The following is a 24,354-nucleotide window of genomic DNA, read 5'->3' on the forward strand; positions in this document are numbered from 1 at the left end:
CTAAGTTTGAGACTGCGATGAAGGCTAGTTGAGTGCTGGTGGAAGAAAAAGAGCTTTGAAGGTTCTCTATCAGTTTCTCTGACAAATCCCTTTGGACTCATCTCTCTCTCTCTCTCTCTCTCTCTCTCTCTCTCTCTATTTGTAAATAATATATACACACATAGCGGTGCACCTCTTTGAGTTGCTTTTATTTGTTTGTTTGTGGCCTGAGCTGCTAAAGTCAAGTGGCGTTTACACATTATAGTTAACATGCGCAACCAATTGCCCGACTGGAAAACTACCATCGCCAAGTCGTCCACCACCACATTGTTGAGAGTTGTCCCACATCGGTGAGGGACAAGGTTTGCTATGTGCTTATATGATCTTGGGCTACTCCTCATATTGCCAATTGGTTTTATGGTGGAACCTCAATTTCATCATGGTATCAGAGCGGGTTGTCCTCGTGTGAAGCCAAACGGCCACACGCGCTCCACGTCACCCAGTTGTTGTCCACGTGTAGGCTTGAAAATCCGCCACACGTGCGGGGGCGTGTTGAGAGTTGTCCCACATCGGTGAGGGACAAGGTTTGCTATGTGCTTATATGATCTTGGGCTACTCCTCATATTGCCAATTGGTTTAATGGTGGAACCTCAATTTCATCACACATATGAGGATGAATACTCTCAAGGTTTTCCGTACGAAAATTTCGGTGTGCTTCCTATTGATTCGGTTGTCCTTGACCCTCCGACTGATAATGCTCATTGGAACAATACTGGTAGTAGCATTAGTGCAACTGCGGCAGCTGGAGGAGGAGATGACCATAAACATTTTCAAGAAATATTTCAGAATTTGTCGAATATTCAGCTTGATCCATTGTTACAAATGCAGCAGCCCACACCCAATATTTTCTCGCACGACAAAGAGGTTATGTTGTGTGGGTTAAGCTTGGAAAAAGGAGAATTCAGTGGAAAGACGACGACGTCCCATGAGATGGTCCGTACATATTTAACTTAACTAGCTAGTTCTAACTAATGTGTGGAGTTCTTGTATTTCTTGTTAATTTGCTTAATTAATTTTTTTTGTTTAATTAGGAGACTAAACCTGTAATGCTTTCTGGAGAATTTAAGCCAAGCAAAGACGAACGGCCCAAAAGACGCCGTGCCACTGAACTGCACAATATGTCTGAGAGGGTGAGCCAACCACCCACCCAGCTTATCGTATTTCCTTGCCTTATATACTTTATTTTACTAATCAAACTAACTTAACTAATTACGCTTGCTTGTTTTCATGAGTAGATGCGTAGGAACAAAATCCGGGGGAAGCAGAAGGTGCTACAGGAGATTATACCCAACTGTAACAAGGTGTATATATATGTATATATCATGGCTTCTTTCTTCCCCTTGCCGCTTAATATATATTGATGTTAAATTAGCTTCGATCGATCTAGAGATGGTACCCACAAAACTATTTGTTTGTATATATATAACTTCACTTATCCGACTTCTGACATAGGTGCCACCCCACTGTGATTTGTTGTGATGGCTGTTATTGAGAATGAGTCTCATATTGATGGAATAAAGGATCTTGTATGGGCTTATAAGAAGTTGGGCTACTTCTCATATTGTCAATTGGTTTTATGATGGAACCCCAACTTTCTTCATAGTATTAGAGCAGATTGTCACACGTATGAAGCCAAACACCACGATTTAGTTTTTTTCTTCTTTGGTAACAACTATTATCTGTTATGAGTAGAAAATAAACACCTTAATCAACAGTAATTAAGTAATAATTCAATCATCAATAAACACATCATTTGGTTTAACAATTTAGTCTACCTAGCATTACCTATAGATTAAATTTCTAAATCAAATTTGCAAATCTGTTATGACTAGAAAATAAACACTTTAATCAACAGTAATTAAGTAATAATTCAATCATCAATAAACACATCATTTGGTTTAACAATTTAGTCTACCTAGCATTACCCTTTAATTAATTTGTAGACTGTTTATATATTACATATATATATATATATGTATGTATTTAATAATCCAAAAATATTAAAAAATTCGGAAAAAAAAGGGTTAATTATACCAAATTTCGTGGAAGTCTCAGATTCGCTTTCCACTAATCATAAGTTCAATAAGGCCAAAGAGCTTCAACGCTTAAGCTAGCAAAGTATTTTTAGTATGCAATCTGGACAGTGTTAGTAGTAATTAATACGATGAGTGATTTGTAATTAGCAATTACTTGTAAAAAAAGAGTTTATGGTTTCGTGGAAATTAATTTTCCAGAAATTAAGATGATCTTCAAGAATCCGGCTTAGATGGGTAACTAAACATAATTAAACATCTAATTAATCACACCAAATTAAGCTAATCTAAATAGACCTAGCAGATTGCTGACTCGTGTATTCATCATCTCTAACATTAAGCTGTTGAGTCTGTTGACTATGCAAGGTGCTGATTAAGATGAACAAGCTAGCTGAGACTGACTGATGATCTTCTTGTATATTATTTTCCTTTGTTCATCTGTGCCTTGAATTATTTATTTAAAACTTTCAAGGCTACTGAATCAAAGATACTGCTTTTCCAGTTTTAGACAGACCAAGCTTCAATGCTGGACGATGCGATTAAATATATCAAATCCTTGCAGCTTCAAGTACAAGTATGTCCTGACATCTCTCTGCCTCTTTCTTTTCAATTAAAATTTTAATTGCCTTAATCAAAATGTTGTTATAAACATCAGATGATGTCCATGGGTGGAGGAGCTGTGTACCAGACTCCAAATTTATCATTTGCTGGGATTCAAGGCACGCAAATGTCCCAATTTAAGCCGTATTTGCCCATGGGACCGGGACTGGGAACGAGCAATGCGTATGAAATTGGGATGGGATTGGGAATGACAATGGGAATGACTAATATGTGTTATACAATAGGCCTTCCAACCATGTCAGTTCACTCAGCAACTGCAGCGTTGCCACTGATGTCTGGACCGGGAGTTCTACCCGTTAATCCTCAAGTGCAAATGCAAATTCCATTCCTTGCTTCGCAAGTAATGCCTAGCACAACCGCGGCTACATCAAATATGGTTCAGCCACGATTTGCTACAAATTTCTCCCGCATATTCAATTATGCTAACCAAGCTGGAGAGTCTAGTTCACCAAACACAGCTAGTGACAACGAGAAAGTGCCATTTATAAACCAGGTGCATTTTCTGTCCCCTTATTCTCCGTTTCATTATGTTGAAAGTTGTTTGCACATTGTCTTATTCCATCGTTAATTTCGCTTTTGATTACGAGAGAGTACTTTTCAATCTTTGTAGAAATCTAAGGTGATGGCTAGTCATGTGGTGACATCCACATCAAATTAGTGACAACAAAGTAGCAGACAGTCACTAAAATGAAGCAGGTTACCAAGGTTTTCTTTTCTTCTTTATATATATATATATATATATAGTTGCTAGAGTACTGATGATGTTCCATGCCAAAGTACTTATAAAAATTTGTTCGAGATTATTGACTCTGAGTCAAATTTATTCAGGTACTAATGATTTTATGATTTGACGAACTACTATATCTAACTTATTCTTCTCTCGCTTCTCGCCTCGGAATCTTGTTAAGAAACAATCGGTACAAGTCCTTCACATCTTGGATGCGTTTGGCAGCAAATGTATCCAGATGAGCACCATATCGCTCATACAAAGCTGGCACTGTTCCTACAAACACAATGACTTCATACCGATAACACAGAAAACGATCAATTAGTCTCAAACAAGATTATTAATCAAACTTTAAAACTATCGATCTGCAATAATGTATTGTGTGTGTATTGTATTTGTGTTGGTCTGGTCGGAGATCTCACTCGTATATAAAAGGTTCAGAAGGCTGATATGATATCCGATAACCGACAATATCCATAGACAAGCCATTGCCTGCATGTATATTGAACACTTCACAATGTCAAAATCCTTAGAGAAAGGTCACTGGTCAGGGTACGTAAAATGTCGAAATCAAGTAAGATTACGTACCAAAAATAGGAGTTTCAAGTCTTTTCCAGATGAAATTTCCAAAACGTTGAGGAAGAACAGGTTAAATGTTTCGAACAAGTATCTACAAGTCGATTCCGATGAGAGTTTAATGTCATCCAAATGAGGTGGAACAAAACCAAACCTAACAAGGAATTACGATGAATAACGTTATACAAACAGAAACTAAGAACCAGAAAACGGATTAGATACTGATGTTAATTTAGTGGACAGATTATATTATTAAAAAACAGATTACCGAGCGATTAGTCTCGCTCCTCCTTGCTGCAAGAAGAAAATACCAAGCATGGTGATCGTGAGGGTGTTACAAAGAATAGTAAGAAACTGGTATTCTAGTACTTCTAAAAAAATCCATATGCCTGTGAGCGCGCTTAAGATTAAGGCAGATATTATCTTGTTCTTCCATAATAATATGTTAGCCACTGCAAAAATCAAATTCAAGTAACGAAATAGTTATCAAATAGGTCCTAAATGGTTACGTTGCAAATGAAATTACAGAAGTTTACCTTTTCCTCCCCCAAGAATGGCACGAATATGAGACATGGTTGTGTTCAATGTGACAATGTTAATTACAACTAATTTTCTGCTAGGCCTACATCTATAAGCTTATTTATAAAAAGGAAGAAATTAAGGAATGGGCAATTGGCATGGCTCAGAAAATTGGTTCTTCCTCGCATGCCTATTTCAAATTAATGCTTATATGTATTAATAAAAATCTTCATGCAGGCACAAAATCTTACATTTACGTGCAAGGAATGTTAAATGTCGATTAATGATTTTGTATGTCACAGTTTTTTGAATTAAAAAGTTGAACATTAATATGGATTAGGGCATTCCTACCGTAGTTTATTTGCAATAATTCAATTTATTAGCACTTTAAAATAGTCATGTTGCGTTAACCGGTTATGAGAAAAAGGTTAAAAACAGTGAAGCGAGGAATGAGATGACTGGTTTTTAGGGTTAAATTCTAATAGCATTTGATTTTCCTAAGAAGAAAAACTATGAAACTCTTGTTTGGTCACAGAAACTATGAAACTATCCAGGAAAAACGAAAGGGTACGGCTATGTACTCAACTTAACTGGGCCTTGCCATTTGTTTGGACCTTTCTTCTCCAACGATAGAGGACCAATCTTTCGACTTAGTTATTTTTGTTGGTCCAATTTTTGGATTTCAAGACAGGAAAAAAAAACATCATATTTCTAGCAGTTTAACTTTAAAGATGTCATGTCACCCTGCAATTTCTTTTGTATAAAATTAAATTAAAGTGCGTGAAGATCTTTTTATAATACCAATTTATTTTACAAAAGTGAAAACAGATAAGAAAGTTAATCGTAATTTACTCGTGGGTTATGTGATTGGACCACATTGGTTATAATTACAAGGGGTGCAGAGGATATGAACACGTTGATCACCGATAAGCATGCTCCAACTATCATCATTAGTGCTCTTATAGAGAGATTTTTCAATATTTATAAAACACAGAATGATATGTCATATGTTATTAACAAGTAATGAGAATGTTTTTTTTTTTTTCATAAGTCTGTCATTTTATATAATAACATATAACATATTTATTCATATTCTAAATACACTGAAAAATCTATCGCACATAAGGCATGCATAAATTCATATAATCTTGAAATCATTTTGGATCCAAAAATCCTTTGACCATTGACCAGTACCTCTGTTGAACATATTTCACATGTACGATTTTTCGGTGTTGGGCTAATCATCATTACAACGCGAGTGTAAAAGTAAAAGTAGGGAATTTCGCTTTAATAAAAAAAATTAGGGGGAGATTGGTCGTGATCGAAGTAAAATGCAGTATAACTTTATATTGACATATAAAACTAAAATATATGTTGACACATTTTGTTTGTGGATTTGATCTTTAATATGAAGTTTTAGTTTTGTGTGCGTAAATAACATAAACTTGTACATGTGAGTTATATAGACAAGTCGCAAGTCGTTTTGCACTTTTTCACCTATAAAATTGTAAGGAGAAGAGTAGTGTACTACTACTAGTGTATGATAACGTTGTTGAAGATCGACAACTAATTGGAAAAGGGATCATCTCCGGATCCCTTTTTCTTAATTCACTAAGTTCGGAGATCCGGACCATTGAAATTTGATCCAACAGTTAAAGTTATCATAACTTTTAAAGTGAACCCTTGTTTGTAACCGTTGGATCAAATTTCAACGGCTCGGATCCCCAGACTTAATGGATTAGGAGGAAGGGATCCGGAGAGGATCCCTTTCGAACTAATTGTACTAATCACTATCCCTGGCCACTCTTCTATAAATTGGCAAGAGATGGAACTAGAGCTTCACCTGCACTGCACCAAAATTTATACAGTAGGCAACATACATTGCTTCAACTTAAGCTTGAAGATGATGAGATCAATGTCTTACTATAACGTTGGAATATTGTGTCTTGTAGTTTTTCTTGTTGCGGTCAGTGAAACCCAGGTGGGTGAGGCAGCCGTGACTTGTAACCCAATGGAGCTAGCCCCATGCGCCGCCGCAATCATGTCCTCGAACTCTCCCACCGCCGTGTGTTGCGGCAAACTCAAGGAGCAGAGCCCTTGCCTCTGCCAGTATGTGAAGAACCCCAACCTCCAGAAGCTTGTCAACTCCCCAAACGCCAAGAAGGTCGCCGACACTTGTGGTTCCCCATTCCCCACATGCTAAGCTTGATTAGCCTTTAATCTCAGCTCCCACTTTCTTATTTATCGTCTTAATTATCAGCCGCTAATAACTAATAGTAGTGGCGTTTTCGTGCTTGTGGGAGATGGATTTATCATGAATTTCAAAGTTGTTTGTGTGGAAGCCTTGAACTTGAAGGTATATTAATGAAGCTTTTTACTAAGTTTTTTTACGTAGGCCTACAGTTCAATCCATCTTTAGCGTTACATTTCACTCCAGCATAAATGTCCAGCTCATTGAGCTCAAGAAACTTGATCTAATTTTCTTAAAAAAGAAACTTAATGGATCCGTTGATTAAAAAAAAAATAAAAAAAACATTCGGATTGTTCGTGGATTTGTTGATAAAAGTAAAAAATTCAATTCATTTAAATAGGTCGGCAATAAGGCTAGCATTGCATTATGGCGACCGTTGTATGCCACTAAAGCTGAAGGGAAAATTTTATAAGATGATAATAAAGTCAGTAATGCTTTATGGCACGAAATGTTGAGTGTTCAAGCATCAACAGTGCAAAAAATGAGTATAGTGGAGATAAGAATGCTTTGTTAGATGTGTGGGCACACGAGAAAAGACAGGATTAAGAATTCGAATATCTGAGGTAAAATGGGAGTGGTTGCAATTAAATATAAGATGAGAGAAAATCGGTTACGATGGTTTGGACAAGTGAAACAGAGACCTAAGATGCTAAAAAATGCAATTATAAGACAAAGGCTCAAGGAAAAATAGGTTAAGAGCAAAAGAGGTAGAGGAAACCTAGGAAGACTTGGAAATAGACTTTAAGCAAAGACAGAGTATTTGGAGCTAATGGAAGACTTGGCACAAAACCGAGTGCGGTGGCGTTTTAGGATTCATCGCCAACCGCACTTAATCAGATAAGATTTTGTTGTTGTTGTTGTTGTATTTAAATAGCACCATTGATGCCAATTAGTATTGTTGTCTAGTGATATTTCTCTTCACTTGTATGTGAAAAGTTATATTCAATTTTCGCGAAAAGCAAATTCGAACCAAATTATTATTAGTAGCCTACCCATCCTCTTGTACTCGAGTTTGAAACTTTCAATTTTCTTTTTGCAGCACATCACAATAGAGAGATGATAAATTTTTAAGTACCTAATCGATATCTGATAATAATGTCGTTCACTTTTTATCGATACGTTGTTAGATATTTGTTATTGATTAGTTTAACAATTGAAATTTAGTCTATCATCATTTTTTACAATTACTTAACAAAACAACGAGTCCCCTAGAGTTAGTTCCTCTCCGACTAAATTTTTTTTTGGGTGCTGTTGCCTGATCCAGAGAACCAATGTCAAACATAGATATGTATAATACCAAAACACAACACACATAAGTCAAGAAATATGGGAAATCAAGCAACCAGCAAAAGTTGGGGAATATATATGACTGGGGAATTACTTCCACTTCTAACATATGTATGATGACATAGCATATACAAGTCTTTAGCTCATGTCATATTTGCTCCATCCATTTCTTTCCCCTCGATCGACAAAAGCCACCAAAACTGCAGAACTAATAGCGGAATTATACCTTCTGAAATGCACTGGCTTGTTGTTGCTGCTGCTCATGCTGCCCGTAGTTAGAACTGCTCATGTCAAGGCCTTCATTTCGGTGCTTCTCCCATCCCCCAGTATCAGCTTTGGAATGTGCCCAGTAGTAAAGACTTGACCCTGCCAGTGACAACAGCGTAAGAGCAGCGCTGGCGGCAAACACCCCTTTGCGTAGAGTAGCACAGGACAAGTCATCTGCATTAAAGATCCCCCGGTACTTGGTGTGGTATGCATTCTTTGCCGACCCAGCCAACAAGCACGCCTCCGCTCCCAAAAAGGTTGTCCTGATTAATTCACAGTTCGGAAGCTTCAGATTTTGGTTTAGCAAAATGAAGCAAATGGGATTGCAATTTACACAAACACAATACTAGAGTAGAGAACTACATTCACTCATGGATCAAGCACAGTACACTAACAATGCAACGACAAAGCCTTATCTCACTAAACAAAGCCGCCTGTATGAATCTTAGTTATCTCCAAATCAGATTCCAGGAAAATACAAACAATTAAACGTAAATGTCAATGTGTAACAACTCAACAAGCAAGCAATTAGATCATCCAAAGGAACACTATACCAACCAAGTGACCAAGTCAATAAGTTACTTTGACTATTTCTAAGATATGGAACGATTAAGACCGTTGATCAAATAATTAAACCAAGATTAAGAAATTAAAAATGGTTAAGGAGAGGGGGATAAAATGGGTAAAATCACCAGGAGAAGACGAAGAAGAAGACGGTCCAAGTGGTGGACGAGCCAGTGACTAGACCTTTGCCGCAACAGAGACACCTGGTGACGCCGTTAAGCACCGCCTGGCTGACCAGAAGCAGCCCACACGCCGCTAATCCGTACACCGTGGAGGCGTCCGTGCCGTACACGCAGTAGGTACGCTCGTCGTACTCATCGGGCACTATCTTCGCCTAATTCAGAGACACAAACACAAACAGTAACAGTTAGGGTTTGAAGTACTTAAATATAAAAATTAAGAATTAAGAATTAAAACTTAAAACGGACAGACAGAGGGAGATGGGGGTGGGTACCGTGCTACGGCGCCGTTCAGCGCCGACGGCGAAGATGAAGGCGATGAGGTGGAGGGAGGTGACGATGGCGACAATGGGTATCGAGACTGCCATTGTTGTCTCTCTGCAAGCGTGTGGCGTTAGTAAACTGAAATATCACTCACTGCTTTTGAAGAAAAAGAAAAGAAATTTGCGCAACTTCCTTTTCCCTTTGTTTATTTTTTGGTTTTGGCGAAGAAAAATGGGGAATTTGTCGCTGCTTTTTAGATGAGGTTGGATTTGAATTTCATACCTTTCGAGTTTGAGTAACCTGCGATTTGCTCCTTGAACTATCATTCGATTTTCGATTTCTCTCATGAATTTTTTAATTGAAAAATTACGGATTTAAACTATTTTTTTTTTGCCGATTTGCCCCTTACTGTTAATTTTTCATTCATTCCATCTAAATTTTTGTTAAATGGAAGCATGTGCACAACATGTGTAGGTAGTTTGGTCGCTTCATTCTTTAAAATAATTGAAAATCTTATATTTCTAAAATATAAACCTATGCAAATATGTGCGATTCTATAACTTTTGTGTCTGAATGTCTAGTGAAGTGACGGTTTTGTTCACAAATGAGAGTTACGTGATTTGCACATGATAAAAGTTAACGTTAATTTGGATGAAATATATGAAAAACTAACGGTAGGGGGGAAATCGACCAAAAAAATTAGTTTAAGGTCTTAATTTTCCAATTAAAAAGTTCATGAGAGAAATAAAAAATTGGGTGATAGTTTAAGGGACAAATTGGCAATTTACTCTTTGAGTTTCAAGCTTCAAACTTTTTACAAGGATCAAGGAGTGAGTGAGCTCCACTCGTCTAACAACAAATAAAATTGTGGCACAAATTGATTACTTTTTCAAGTATTTGGCAATTGTTGAATAATTAGCAATTTTTCCCTATAATTTTGAGGTTAAAATGTTTTTCTCTAAAAGATAACTAGTTTTTTGCCACACGTGTATACGTGTGACAATTAATCTTTACGCCGAGTTATTGTAGATCTTTATTTGGATAAATTTTTCAGTTTGTCGAAAATTCATTTCAGTACACCAAGCGTATGAATATAATTGATTATAAACTGAAAAAATTTCAAATAATTATATCATTGTACTTGTTGTACCGGATTATACGTATCCGGATAATAGATTTTGGACAGGTTGCAAGAGCGCGGTTTGGATTGTCGGATTGCCAGATTCCCCGGTTGTCATACCGGAAATAGCAGGTCACCCTTTTAAATCTTGGATGTTGATTGGTCCCCGTGCCACAGTCCACATCACTAAACCAGCAACAACTATTTAATCTCAAAATTACCCCTTCTATATTGGGCCAACACTAAAAAACAGCAGCCCATCCCATCTTGGGCCTCCACTGTATGTTAGATAGGGTCTATCACATGGTATGGGCCAGCATTATGTACCGAAGTGGTGATTAACCGTGAATTGCATCAGTTGTTCTTTAAAAAAAAAAAAAAAAAAAAAAAAAAAAGAAGAGAAACCCACCACTAGTGAAAGTGAAACCCCGCAAATAAGATAGAAGCTTATATCGAAGATGTTACTATGGCAATGCATGCTAGACTCCATGGACTATTTCTACGTGATAGTACATAACATGTCATTGCATTGTTACTCTCCTTTACCGGAAATCTTCTTTTCTATAAACCCTTCTATACTTGTTTAACTATAAATCATTATTGAATAGATGTTCAATCCACATAAGCGATCACACTAAAGTTCACCTATTGATACTCGTGTTATTTTTGTATCTCACTAATACTCGATCCACTTAACCAATCATACCAGCGTTCACCTATTGATACTCGTGTTCACAAAAACACGATTCAGTGATTCTCAGCTTGACCTTTGGATTTAAGGCATTATCCAAAATCCTAATAATTAGTAATTATCCAAATTCCCTAAGACAACGCTAAGCTAAACAAGATGGCACGAAAATAGAGGATAATTGGCCAATTCCTTTGGCAAACATATGTTAGATACGCGGCGCCTAGACGAATACAACGCAACAAGCTCACCAAACCAAAGAACGAAAGAAAATCCAAGCCATTAAACAAGGAAACAAAACGACATGGACAAATCAATCTTCCCAGATTTTCGTCTCCATTCACAATATCGCATATATAATCAGCAATTAATCAGCATTACACCTCAGTCTTAAGACTTGAGTCTGAAATTCCCGATCAATTAATTACTAAGCACACTCTCTCTATATATACACACACACACGCGCACACTCTATATCTCTCTCTTAATTTCTGTGCAATTGGTCACTGTGTATCCACAATCCATGGCTAATTCAGATTTGTCCACGGTTTTGCCTCGGGTTCTTATCGTCTCCCGACGAACCGTCCGCAAGAACAAGTTTGTAGATTTTGTGGGTTAGTTTCCATCTGTCTCCATATATCTTCTGTTGTTAGGTAGTTTTTCTGTTTTTGGATGTTACATTGCTCAGATTTTCAGACGTTGATTTACCTTGTTCAACAATGAAACTATATGTTCTTTCTCGATTCTGAGTGATATTCTTATTTAATTTAAAGGAGAATTCGAACTATAGTGCAGAGTATATTACTTTAGCCAACTTGGCTAAATGCAAATATGTTACATAGATAATCGTTTTCTTAAACCAAACTTTGATGCACATGGAGAGAATATTGCTGTTGCCAACTCGTCTAATTGCAGACGTGCAAAAATTATCGTTTGTTAAACCAACAGTGTGTGTTAAATAAAACTTGTTTCTCATTTCTCAACATGTGGGACAGGAGAATATCATCTAGACCTAATAGTAAGCTATGGAGCAGTACCTTTCATCGTCCCAAGAGTCAGCGGAGTCCACATGCTGCTCCAAAGTTTCGAGCCAATCCACGGAGTTCTTCTCTGCGAAGGCGAAGACATCGATCCGTCCCATTATGATGCGCAGCTCTCCGGTTTCTCTCCCGGAGAGCTAGAAGAGATCGGAAAGCTCCATGCAAGCGACACCACCATCGACAAAGAGAAAGATTCAATAGAACTAGGGCTTGCAAAGCTATGCCTAGAAAGAAACATCCCGTACTTGGGAATATGCAGAGGCTCCCAAGTCCTTAATGTCGCATGCGGCGGCACGCTTTATCAAGACGTTGAGAGCGAGCTGTCGAAAGAATGCCTGGAAAATACACTCAAAGTTGCTCACATAAGCTATGAGAATTACGACGGGCATAGGCATGTGGTGAAGGTGGTGGAAAATACACCTTTGCATGGATGGTTTAAAGACTCTTTGGATGGTGAGAGAATGGAGATATCTGTGAATAGTTATCACCATCAGGGGGTGAAGAGATTGGCGCCGCGGTTCGTGCCGATGGCTTTCTCTCCGGATGGTTTGGTTGAAGGATTTTATGATCCGGATGCTTATAATCCCCACGAGGGTAATTTTATCATGGGGCTTCAGTTTCATCCGGAGAGAATGCGAAAACTCGATTCGGATGATTTTGAGTATCCAGGATGCCCGTCTGCATATCAGGCACGAACTGAATTTCTTCTAGTTTGTCATGTTTTTGGTTTGTTTTTTGCCAATTTTATGGTCAAAATTATTGTATCTGCAGGAATTTGTTAAAGCAGTGAGAGCTTACGAAAAGAAGCTCAATGGAACCACAGCATGTGTGCCAAAATCTCCAAAGCTTAACCATGATCAAGAGATGAAGAGGAGGAACATCGTAACGAGCCTCTCAGTAGCAAGAAACATGTACTCGAAGCGTGGAATTGTTTCCGGCAGAGAGTCTGATCAACTCGACGTCGGAGCTGAGTTTCTGGAGGTCAGTATTAAAACATCTCCACACAGTATAACCAACCCGCAACATAGTTCCTAGTTCTTGTAGGTTGTCATGATAGTTCGATTTTAATGGTGTGTTGTTCCGAATGGTGTGATATCAGGCGAATACGGCATTGAGCTTGCAGCAAGAGAGAAGGCTGAAGCAGATGGGGGCAACAGTAAGAAACGCTTCTGCATACATGAAACAACTGAAGATGTGCGAGGAGAGGGAGAAAGTTGCGAAGGCCTTCATCGTGAAGATGTCGATAGAGCAGATATCTGATCTGACGTCGTTTTATCGGATGATGAGTCGGATATGTTCCGAGGCTTTGGAGACAAAGTTTCATGACTTGCTGCTTGAAAACGATGCTGATTAATTTCTCCTCGCTTCCAATTCGTTATGAAAGAAATGTTTCCCTTATAAATCTGAGAGCTTAAAACACAAGATTAATATAAAAACTCTTCCTCCAGCTGCCATGACAAAAGAATGACGACCGACTCCTTGAACTCGATTTCATTTAGCAAGAGAAACATAGATCACAAACCAGACAGATAAGCAGCAACAACACGCTTAAAACGTTACAACAAAACCTTGTCCCATTAAGTGATGTCGACTGTAAAACAGCACATCTAATCATCAGGCAACAGCTAACAAAACTCTTAAAACACATTTCCATCATTAACGGATGCGATTCAGATACACATTTGGGGAAGAAAAAACTAACACTTACAGTTTAATCTAAATCAAAACCCCCTTTAGACAGGATTACATACTAATAATTAACATCATATCACGGCATAAAAAAGAGCCCGGTTTTTCTTTTTTTTATAGTTAATGTACTCTTCTTACTACCAACAAAATACAACGGAAACAAGCAAGATAAAAACTTGTTTACATCAAAAGCAGTAACCTCCATTTAGAGCTAGACCTTCTATAGATTATCTAACTATATTTTCCTTCTATTCACTTTTTACTGAGCCTCTTTCATCTCATGCCAAAAGCTTCACTTTTCTTCTGTGGGTTACCCTTCATCCTCTTCTTTTCTTTTCTTTCTCCTTTAGTAAATAACAGAAAACCAAACGACAGAATCACCGCAAACCAAATTGCCGCCATGAGTTTTAACAAAATAAAGAGACTTTTCACAAGTAACCCGTGCAAAAGGCTTCACGTCTAGAACGGTGGCAGTAGCGTCACAGTTAGCATCATCTTGATATCATCTACGGTTAAAAAACAGAAAATCTGGGTGATTGACCTTATGCCTTCTTAGAAAGTCGTCAGCAGCCTGCAAAAGAAAGCCGGCTAACGGGCTTTCAGATCCACCACTCGGAGTCCACAATGAACGACTGAATTTGTATGAAGCAAGGCCAAAAGCAGGTAACGACATCTTAGAGACACCATCCATGTCACTTGGATATGTCAATACAGGAGCACAGTCATATTGTACACCTGAAACATAATCAAAGAAGAGACAAGTTTCACATTTAAAATCTACTTATACTTCACACGTAATGAATCATCCTTGATATCTGTCTACCATATTGTACATCCATTTTGACATGGAAGCATGCATGTACAGGGGATAAGACAAGATAAACTTGGGCATAATGCAGATATCAGCATACGCGGTGCATTGACAATAACTTTATTTAATCAATAATGCTAAATCCCCACATTGTAGTAAATGCTAAAATTAGAAGATAAAATCTGTAAGAAAATCAATCTAACTACATAAGCAGTTAAACTAATATATGGTTTATGGTTTGTTATTTCATTAAGCTATATGAATAAAAGATATATTATCAGACCAAAGCACCAAACGAAACAACGTGGTATCTCATTTATGATGTATGATTACAATTTATAAAATCAGACCCAAAACATCAAAATGAAATAACATGTCATCACAAGAGTATCAATTATGCAGACCAAATGTCAGGGAACAAACTTTCATCCTAAGCAAAACTAAAAGAGTTAAAAAGTACCTCTCATGGGTGTAAAAAGTGAATGGTATGTTAGAAAGCACGCATCAAGATCCTTTAGAGTTGGTCCTGTTGGAATCCTATAAATTGGATACCTGAAAAGGTCATACCAAAACCAATTAGTCACACGACAGTGTACAATGAGTAAACGAAAACAGTGATCTATAGTACCATGCAACAGATATCCAGCTGGGTGACAGTAGATCACAGCTTCTTAGTGTCTTTAGCTCAGGAAAATGGAGTATCTGTAGAAAGGGAAAGTTCAGAACAACATCCGAAAAAAGGGAGGTCATAAATAGCAAGATATATTACTATTGATGCTAGAGAGAAATGAAATTATAACCTTGTCAGCTAAAGGCTCACGGCAATAAGGAAGGTCCCGTTCAAAATACTCAAACAGTAAGGAACCTTGAGAATTTATAGATTCGCCCTCATCACTGGAACAGTCTTCGTGGGGTGGTAAATGCAGGTCTCTCAAAGATAATCTTTCTATCCTACGAGGAATTTCACTAGTCAGAACTTGGTGATTCCGCTGCTCACTCAAATATTTTAGCCTATCAGTTTCGTAATCACAGCTACCATCACTGCTAGAATCCCTGAAGTCACTATCACTGTCCTCATCTGGTTGCCTATCAATAAACGACCATCAATCTTTGAATAACATAAATGAATGAAATAAACCATTCACGTTTTGACAAAAAGCAAATATGTAAACTAAAGTAAGCAACAGGCAATAGTCAGTATACACTGATTCCGTTAAAAGTATATATTCTGATGCAAGGAGTAAACAAACATAGTAATCCATGAAACCCGTTTACCATAAGTGCACGCACCATACAATCAAGAACAACAACAAATTCTCAAATTCAGTTTTGGATTTACCTCTGAGTAAATGCAGGACAAAAATCATTTTGCAGAGAGATAACGGTACACTTATCACTGATTCACTATCATGAAAGAAAATACAAACAATGCATGCATTTGACTATAACCAACTAGAACTATATCGAAATTCTTCTAAACTACAAAACAAATGATAAATCGAATTAAGCCAAAAGTATGGAGTAAAATGTATACCTTGTCTTAGTTGCCAATTTCGCAGAGTGGCCGTATATTTGAATGCCGGACAGGTAAGGGACGTAGTACTGAACCACAGAGTCACTGTCATTCAAAATCAGAGGCACTCCTGCACCATAAGCACTCCACTCCTTGAAGGACTCCCATAAATCCCCTAGAACAAAGTATGGCTGATATTCCACGTCGCATGTACTCAATCCTCTCATCGTCCTCTGCAACCAAACAATTAATTACAAGATTAACAAAAAAAAAAAACCCCAAAAAATTACACAAATTAGATTCAAGCAAACACCTTGGAGAGGTACTGGGCGGGGACGGACGGAGAGATCGACTGCAAGAACCGCTCGAGATTACTCAAGGGCTCCACGACGGGCTCAAAAGCAGGCACGGCGACGGGCTTGGGCGGCTCATCGGACCCGGTCCGGTTCTCCGGCTCCCGGTTGGGGTTACCCTTCAAGGAAGGAGACGGGCTGGGCGTGACATCGCTCTGAGGTCTGCGAAGTTGCTCCGCCTTCTGGTTCTGGTGGGCCCTACGAGCTCTTGCCGGATTGTAAAATCGATCCTCTCCGCGGCCGCGCGTAAACTGCAATCCCGTACTCAACATCGCGTGAACGGCGAAGCAGAAACTGGCTCAACGAGAACCTTATATCCGGTCCTCCTCTGCAAGCAGAGCGTCTTAAACCCAGAAATAAAGTCAACGGGATTGGAACAAACCGAGAACAACTGGGCTATGGTATTTAGGGGATCGGCGCCTCTAGGGTTTGTCAAAATTAGGGTTAATCGAGAAAATTGGGGGAATCGGATCGGAAACGATTGGAGTTGCGGGGGCAGAGTCGGAACAGCAAAACCCTATGGATCTGGCGGAAGAAGAAGACGATGATATGGGGTAGGTTTTGAGGGGCAATTTGGTAATATTAGTTGGAATAGTAGGGGAAAGGGAAGCGATGGGAGGAAGGCGAAAGAAGAAAGGAAATGGCGGAGCAGGCTCTGTATAAATGGATGGGTACTGCGTAGGGGCATGAGGAAGAACAAAACTTATTTTTTTTATTTTTTAAAATCCTTATCGTTAAATATAAATAATTAAAAATCAAATTGCCAACAACTTTGGCGCCCATGACTTAATGCGATGGGGGCACTCAATTTAGAAAATTACAATCTTGTTTTTTGTTGAATATTTGTGATGCTTTTAAATTGGATTTTTTTTTTTGTGCAAAAGCAAAACATAAGTTACGTTTTGTACCATTTTACGTTTGTAAAAATATTAAAAATATACTTGTTGTATTTCATTTTGGTATCATTTTTACGCATAACACAACTTACATTTTATACAATTTTTTAGCGTATTAATAAAAAAGTTATATATTGTAATTTAAGTCAAATTATTGATTTTTTTTTAATGCAAGAATATATTTAGACGAAGGAGATGGTGGGGTTCGGCTAAACTAGACTTTGCGTAATTTAATTTGGTATCGTATTTATCATTCATGATATTTAAATTTAAAATTTTCATATATAATTAAATAAAAATACTATCGGATTATAGCGTTGGATGACATTATTGATTATGTGTTGAGTTAGAGACGAAAATACTCAATGAGGTGGTCGAAATTTGTGGTTAGATAAGGGCAATTTAGGTCATTTGAGTGAGTGTGTGGGAGTGGGGGTATTGATGGTTCATGAGTTCGAGCGTTATCTAATGACCAAATGGAAAAGATCTGAAAGGCTTTAACAGGGTTGCGATTGGTGGCACGGAGGCCGCACGGATTAGTCATTGGGGTGAGGGAGGGAAACGTTGTACACGTGTATGGCGGGATTCGCCCTGCTAAGTGGAAGGTGTCATTTTCCTTCTTATCCCCATTCGATTTTATCGAGAAATTGAATAGACTTCTTGATTTATTAATTAATTCTCAACTCAGAGTCAGAGCCACGACGTTCCGGAAGCGTGAAGTTACGCGCCTTTTAGGACTTTTGCTTCAGATCCCCACGTTTGATTAAAAATGATCTTCAATTTATATTTAAGAGATATGGCAAAAAATAATAATAATATATATATTTTTTATTAATTAATAAAATTCTTTTTATCAATTAAAAATTTTAATGAAAGGACAACTTAATCTTCTATCATACAAAAAAATGATGGACAATAATGTAATTTCATATGTCCAAATTTTATTAAAGCATTACATACATGTGATGTTAAAATATTTCTAATATTTAAAATTTAAAAAAAAAAAAACCAAAAACAAAAATCTCTCACTCCCATCACGTTCTCTCTCTCCTTCTTTCATTCTCATTTTCTAAAAAAGTGTGTTCATACACATAAAGTATGTAGACAAATGCTAGTATATATTTAAGAGTTCAATCCACATGAACAATTATTAAGAATTAGTTAATTTTTTCGGTGGGATTAGGATGTCAAAACATTTAAGTTTATGTGTTATTTTGATTTCATTTGCGTTCATACAAGATATGTGTTTTATACTAATTAAATATGTATAAATATATAAACTCTTACATGTCGTGAGTGAATTGTAAACACATTATCTAAAACCAAGAATTTAATGAAACAAATACAGATGAATTATCTTGAAATTTATTTTTGTTTAATGACAATAATTTTGTGCTTCTAAATAAGTAACAATGTTATTTTGTCATTTCGTACTTTTTCTCTATAAGGGGATGGCATACCTACTCTAGTCAAAATAGGCAAGCTCTAGCTTATTGCCAAATTGATTATATGGTCATGTGCTAGTCGAATATCGCATGAGTAATGCTACATTTATTATATTTTTTTATAACATATTTGTATTACTTTTTTAATAAAAATAAAAATTATCAACACATATAGATCTTATCTCTTTTTAAAAATGTAGTATAAAATATAAACTATTGCAGCGTTTTTTTATACCGCATTTCATTGACCTCATCCTCATGGGTGGCATTATGCATAATAATTGCCACGTTCTAATTATTTTATTTTATTTTTCGTTTTTGGAAGGTTTTTTTTTTTTTTTTTCTATTTTTTTTTTTTTTTAAGAAAAGGTACGATTTTTATTGATGATTAAAAAACCTTACAACTTGGAAATATGGTGCATCATGAGCTTTGATAAAAATCTTGTGAGGAATTTCAACCCGATCAAAGAAAAAAATAACGTCCCGCACTAGCGACTTAGAAGTCAACTATTCCCAATAGGTACAATCAATTTAAATCAAATTATTCAGCTTTGTCTTCCTGCAAAGTATCCATGATAGTGTCTGGTGGTTCCTCAAACCACGACACCTCGGCTTGTCTTCCAATTCCTGAACGAGCTAATCTGTGGGCAACGTTGTTGGCCCGGCGACGAACAAAATTCAGTTTAACTTCAGTGCATCCATGTATGAGCCTTCGTATGTCATTGATGATGGGCACCTTAATTCAGCAATCTTCCACTTGTCTTTGCATTGCAGCTAATGTAGCACTAGAGTCACTTTCAAATATCGCCTCTCTGCCCCCTGGAAAAAGAGACTGGATGAAAGAGCAGACAAGTATCGGTCACGTGATAAATACAAGAAGAAAGATGCCTTCACGTGCATGATCGTGTCCAATTTTTTAAATTTCTTTTTGTGCAAGTGCCATAAGGGTTTGGGCAAATATTGGCAAATATGACATAGTGCTTAAAGTAGAAGTGGATTCGGTTTCATTTAGTTCGGTTTTGGTTTGTTTTTTATTTTATAAAATTTGATCGTTTTAAATATGAAATTTAGAAAATAAGCTTGCATCGGTAGACTAATAATAAAAAAATAAGAAAAGTGAAAAGTGAGAAAATAGTTGTACATATACAAGATCATATAAATTAATTATATTTTTATATTCTATCAACAACCTCAATTGCAATGCAAAGAAAAATAATCACGGTATCCATTCAAAAAGCAAACAAGTAGAGAAACTTTTTCATGTTCCAAAGTCTTTCCTCTATAACCAATAAAATATCCTCACTAATTGAACCAAGTATGTTCCTTAAAAAAACCTAGGCTTAGTTTCAAACTTGGCAACAAAGTTTCACAAAAGAAACATCATGGACATACTTTTATAAAGGTAAAGGGATTTGGTTCGGTTTGGCTTGGTTCAATTTATGAACCTTCAAAACCGAAATCGAACCAATAAGGTTCGGTGCAGTTTTTTTTTTGTTTTCGATTTTTCAGTTTCGGTTCGATGTTCGGTTACTTTTTTTTTTTTTTTTTGATTCGAAGTTCAGTCCATATTTTTTCGGTTTTTAGTTTTTGAACCCACCCCCTAGCTTAAAGTGTACTTTTCATTTATATTTAAAAAAAAAATAGCGTAAAATAATTTTGCAACGTCAATGACAGGATAACAACTCTATTTATTAATATCAATCAATATATCAATTTTTTCGATCAGATCTCTCAGCATACCATGTAATTTAAGGATAACATTAACACATCCCTTGTATAAGAGAAATCCTTATGACCCCGTGATGTTCGATTTCACATATTATAATACTGATAATGTACAATTAATAATGTAAAATTTTACTGTGTTATATTAAAATTCAACGAAATAATTGATTTGTCACAATTCTAAAGCAGTAAAACTATGCAACCTTGTTCGACTTCATGGCACAACGAAATTGTTGTTTTTAATGAATGCGCGTCACATTGTTTGTCTACACAAACAGGATTGCAAATGTTGTTGTTTTATAATTCTGCTTTTTTTTTTATAGTTCTTTTAGTTAACAAACACAATTGGGTCCCGTCGTATTAAAGGTGGGTCTAATTCTAAAATACTTTTGACTGTTTATTCGATTTGTCACAACATCTTCCGAGTCTTGTCATATTTTATGAATACTTTAATTCCACAAGATATTCATGTCTTTTTTCCTGAATTTAAAATACACTTATTGTCATGGTTATGTTAACTAAATTGTATTAATTAATTAACGGGTAATGTTCTCGAGATTAATTTTTTAAATTAAATTTTGTAAACTATGTGATTTGGGTTCAAATTTGTCGGTATCCAATCTAATATATAATCTAACAAAATATATTGTTTGACAAAAAAAAAAAAAAAAAAAAAACTAAGTTTTGTAAACTATGTGATGTGGGTTCAAATTTGTCGGTATCTAATCTAACAAAATCTATTGTTTGACAAAAAAAAAAAAAAAAAAAAAAACTAAATTTTGTAAACTATGTGGTGTGGTCGATGATTTAACTACTACTTAAGTGTCTCTTAATGTGTATATTTTTTGCTAATCACACGTCATATAATTAACAAATTTAACTTAAAAAACTGATCTAACTAAACTCACATAACTCTTAATTAATTAAATGTCTGATTTTTTTATTTTATTTTTTTTACTCTAGAAAAAGGAGATGCTTTTCAGCTATGAAGCTGTTCAGTGCTCACACAAATAAGTAGACCCCAGAGCAAGACGGAACGGAACATGTTTCACGATGCGACGAGTGAACACTGAACACTCAATCTTTTCCGTAATCTGTTTGGTTCAGAGGAGTTGCAAGGATTTTTGAATGTCACATTTGAAGAGTCAAGGGGTCAAAGTCTTTCTGGTGCTTGTCAGTGGGGGAAGTTGAGAAGGAAACTCCCCTAATAGATCATGGAAGTCTTTTGAGTCAAGCAACATTTACATGGCTGGTTCCCACAAGTCTTCCAGTCTCCCAAATTCCAAGTCAACAGGGGTGTTAATATACTGCAAACAAAGAATTCTTAACCTCTACAATTCATCACTCTTGTTCTGAACTAGAGCAGTAGATCTTCTTATTCTTCTTCCTTTGCGGCGCTTTCTTCTTGTTGATCAGTTGGGAATTTTCGGATGGCTCCGGTGGCTTTGTTTATTCTCTGCGTTCTTGCTCACCTTGTGGTTCTGCACTCTGCTGAAGCCAAACATTGTCCAGCCCACTTCTGCAGTGACATGGTAGGCAACATTAGCTTCCCCTTCAGAAGCGTGGGAGATCCTCCTGACTGCGGATTGTTCACAGTCGATTGCTCAGAACCCGATGGGCCAAAAATCCAATTGAAAGAGGGAGGATACTGGTATGAATTCCAAGGCCCTTTATCAAATTCGATTTTTATCAAAGACAGAGACCTTGCGGACCGCTTAGAAAAAGATCACTGCGATGCCACAGTTTTCAACGACTTGAGTCTTCCCAGCGCTTTTCCAATCCCTGAAGTAGCATTATTCACACACAATCTTACCCTTTTCAGATGCGACACCACCTTTGACAAAAATTCTTATCCACAACTTAATGATAGCTGCAGAACTGATTCCAATGATACCAGGGCATATAAACCCATTACTTATATGGCTTCATCTAACGGTAGTTTGCCTAGCCCCCCTCCGCCAGAGTGTGAAACCATTCAGGTCCCCATGCTTCCGGCTCAACCCATCACGTTCTCTTCATTGACTGCTGAGTTTTCACTCGAAGTGTTGTCACTAGAATGTAATATATGTCATGTAAGAGAAGGTGAATGTCTGGTCGAAGAGGGAAAATTTAAATGCACCACCAGAGAAATAGGTATATAAATTTACATGACCTTTTTTTTCTTTCTCTGATTGTGCGACAATCCAATTCCTTTCTTCTAAGGATATAACTCTTAGAAACAGGAAACAGTTTATTGAAAACACTTTTTTTTTTAATGGTATCATTATTTATGCCACTTACATCTTATGTGATTTAGCTAACAGCAGTTTTCTTACAGTTCATGTTGCAGGATATAAGCATTTGAAATTGATGCTTGGACTAGGTAAGATTGATATCTCTACATTTAAATATGTAATTGATGTGGATACTCATCTAGGAGCATTAGAACCGAAATATGGAAATCAATTATTCCCAAATGCCTCCGGATTAATTTTCTAAGAATCATGGAATGAGCAAGCGTTTAATCACGTTGGCAAAGTCAATTGATTGCTCTGCATAACATACCTTTAATCAAATTTAACTGACCCTTAACAGTTGGTGCAGCTTCTGTCATCGTCATTCTAGTTGTTGTCTGCTGTTTCTTTTGGAAGAAGCGTATCCAAAAACATCAAATTGTTGAGGCCTTTCTAAGGAGCTATGAGCCACTTCAAGTTCAAAGGCATAGCTATTCGGAGGTCAAGAAAATGACCAACTCCTTCAAAGAAAAATTAGGACGAGGAGGCTATGGTGCTGTTTACGAAGGAAAGTTAAAGGACGGCCGTCTTGTAGCAGTGAAGGTCTTGACCAAACTAAAAGGAGATGGGGAAGAATTTATGAATGAAGTGGCAGCCATTAGTCGAACTTCCCATGTCAACATCGTCTCCTTGTTGGGCTACTGTTTTGAAGGTTCGAAGAGGGCTCTGATCTATGAATTCATGCCTAATGGATCGCTCGAGAAGTTCGTATTTGATGCAAGTACTCCCAAGAATCATCATCATCACTTGGGATGGGAAACTTTGGATCCAATTTCACTTGGTATTGCTCGAGGATTGGAGTACTTACATCGTGGTTGCAACACGCGAATTTTGCATTTCGACATCAAGCTTCGCAACATTCTTCTCAGTGAAAAGTTCACCCCAAAAATCTCGAATTTTGGACTTGCCAAAATATGCAACAGGAACGAGAGCATTGTGTCGATGTTGGGAGCTAGAGGTACAGCAGGTTACATAGCTCCAGAAGTATTTTCTAGAAACTTTGGAAAGGTCTCGCACAAGTCTGATGTGTACAGCTACGGAATGATGCTTTTGGAGATGGTTGGAGGAATAAGGAACATCGACACTGAAGTTGAAAATACAAGTGAAATATATTTTCCGCATTGGATTTACCAGCGTCTTGAACATGATGAAGAGCTTCGTTTGCAGAGTGTTACAAACGAGGAAGACAAAGTAAGAGCGAGGAAGATGATCATAGTGAGCTTGTGGTGCATACAAACTGATCCTTCAAACCGGCCAGCGATGAAGGAAGTGATAGATATGTTGGAAGGGAGTGTTGATTCGTTGCAGATACCACCCAAGCCTTACTTGTCTTCTCCTCCAAAATCCCTGACAAATTCTTCTCCTACATTGGTATCAATACAGTAGAAACCTTGTATTTTACTTGAACGAATATGTGCTTTCTGAGGCAATCTAAATAATGAAGTATGCATTTCATTTTTGTTTTGTTTTTTTT

General features: G+C 37.0%; 6 protein-coding genes and 1 pseudogene across 7 annotated transcripts; 4 read left to right on the forward strand and 3 right to left on the reverse strand.

The window, feature by feature from the left end:
- Window positions 1–246: 246 nt before the first annotated feature.
- Window positions 247–3,351, forward strand: LOC148689815 (uncharacterized). Its single transcript, XM_088688373.1, has 7 exons — window positions 247–312; window positions 643–972; window positions 1,071–1,196; window positions 1,275–1,340; window positions 2,581–2,646; window positions 2,728–3,186; window positions 3,304–3,351. The coding sequence occupies exons 1-7, from the start codon at window positions 250–252 to the stop codon at window positions 3,349–3,351; spliced, it is 1,158 nt and encodes a 385-aa protein (XP_088544499.1). The 5' UTR covers window positions 247–249.
- Window positions 3,352–3,562: 211 nt separating this feature from the next.
- Window positions 3,563–4,569, reverse strand: LOC148689816 (reticulon-like protein B14). The gene is made up of 5 exons (XM_088687842.1): window positions 4,533–4,569; window positions 4,265–4,448; window positions 4,009–4,150; window positions 3,843–3,912; window positions 3,563–3,711 (listed from the first exon to the last, which is right to left on the reverse strand). Exons 1-5 carry the CDS (start codon window positions 4,567–4,569, stop codon window positions 3,563–3,565), a joined length of 582 nt encoding a protein of 193 aa, XP_088543968.1.
- A 1,793-nt stretch (window positions 4,570–6,362) lies between these two features.
- On the forward strand, window positions 6,363–6,909 carry LOC148689817 (non-specific lipid-transfer protein 2 pseudogene; annotated as a pseudogene).
- A 1,129-nt stretch (window positions 6,910–8,038) lies between these two features.
- On the reverse strand, window positions 8,039–9,620 carry LOC137731993 (uncharacterized). The gene is made up of 3 exons (XM_068471266.2): window positions 9,339–9,620; window positions 9,013–9,218; window positions 8,039–8,583 (listed from the first exon to the last, which is right to left on the reverse strand). Exons 1-3 carry the CDS (start codon window positions 9,429–9,431, stop codon window positions 8,274–8,276), a joined length of 609 nt encoding a protein of 202 aa, XP_068327367.1. The 5' UTR covers window positions 9,432–9,620; the 3' UTR covers window positions 8,039–8,273.
- Window positions 9,621–11,613: 1,993 nt separating this feature from the next.
- On the forward strand, window positions 11,614–13,605 carry LOC137731261 (putative glutamine amidotransferase GAT1_2.1). Its single transcript, XM_068470362.2, has 4 exons — window positions 11,614–11,749; window positions 12,131–12,864; window positions 12,947–13,156; window positions 13,275–13,605. The coding sequence occupies exons 1-4, from the start codon at window positions 11,659–11,661 to the stop codon at window positions 13,527–13,529; spliced, it is 1,290 nt and encodes a 429-aa protein (XP_068326463.1). The 5' UTR covers window positions 11,614–11,658; the 3' UTR covers window positions 13,530–13,605.
- A 196-nt stretch (window positions 13,606–13,801) lies between these two features.
- Window positions 13,802–17,251, reverse strand: LOC137731084 (uncharacterized). The gene is made up of 6 exons (XM_068470158.2): window positions 16,502–17,251; window positions 16,210–16,421; window positions 15,476–15,761; window positions 15,304–15,377; window positions 15,136–15,227; window positions 13,802–14,599 (listed from the first exon to the last, which is right to left on the reverse strand). The coding sequence occupies exons 1-6, from the start codon at window positions 16,811–16,813 to the stop codon at window positions 14,367–14,369; spliced, it is 1,209 nt and encodes a 402-aa protein (XP_068326259.1). The 5' UTR covers window positions 16,814–17,251; the 3' UTR covers window positions 13,802–14,366.
- Window positions 17,252–21,607: 4,356 nt separating this feature from the next.
- Window positions 21,608–24,339, forward strand: LOC137732434 (LEAF RUST 10 DISEASE-RESISTANCE LOCUS RECEPTOR-LIKE PROTEIN KINASE-like 2.1). Of its 2 annotated transcripts, none has more exons than XM_088687283.1 (3): window positions 21,608–22,740; window positions 22,925–22,969; window positions 23,191–24,339. In XM_088687283.1, the coding sequence occupies exons 1-3, from the start codon at window positions 22,038–22,040 to the stop codon at window positions 24,264–24,266; spliced, it is 1,824 nt and encodes a 607-aa protein (XP_088543409.1). In that variant the 5' UTR covers window positions 21,608–22,037; the 3' UTR covers window positions 24,267–24,339. The 2 variants fall into 2 exon arrangements, with proteins under 2 accessions (XP_088543409.1, XP_088543408.1); XM_088687282.1 differs by having other exon boundaries at window positions 21,651–22,740; window positions 23,182–24,339.
- The last annotated feature ends 15 nt before the right edge of the window (window positions 24,340–24,354 follow it).

The sequence above is a fragment of the Pyrus communis genome, chromosome 16, assembly GCF_041283825.1.
Source record: "Pyrus communis isolate YQ-2024b chromosome 16, ASM4128382v1, whole genome shotgun sequence".
In the NCBI taxonomy this organism is placed as follows: Eukaryota; Viridiplantae; Streptophyta; class Magnoliopsida; order Rosales; family Rosaceae; genus Pyrus; species Pyrus communis.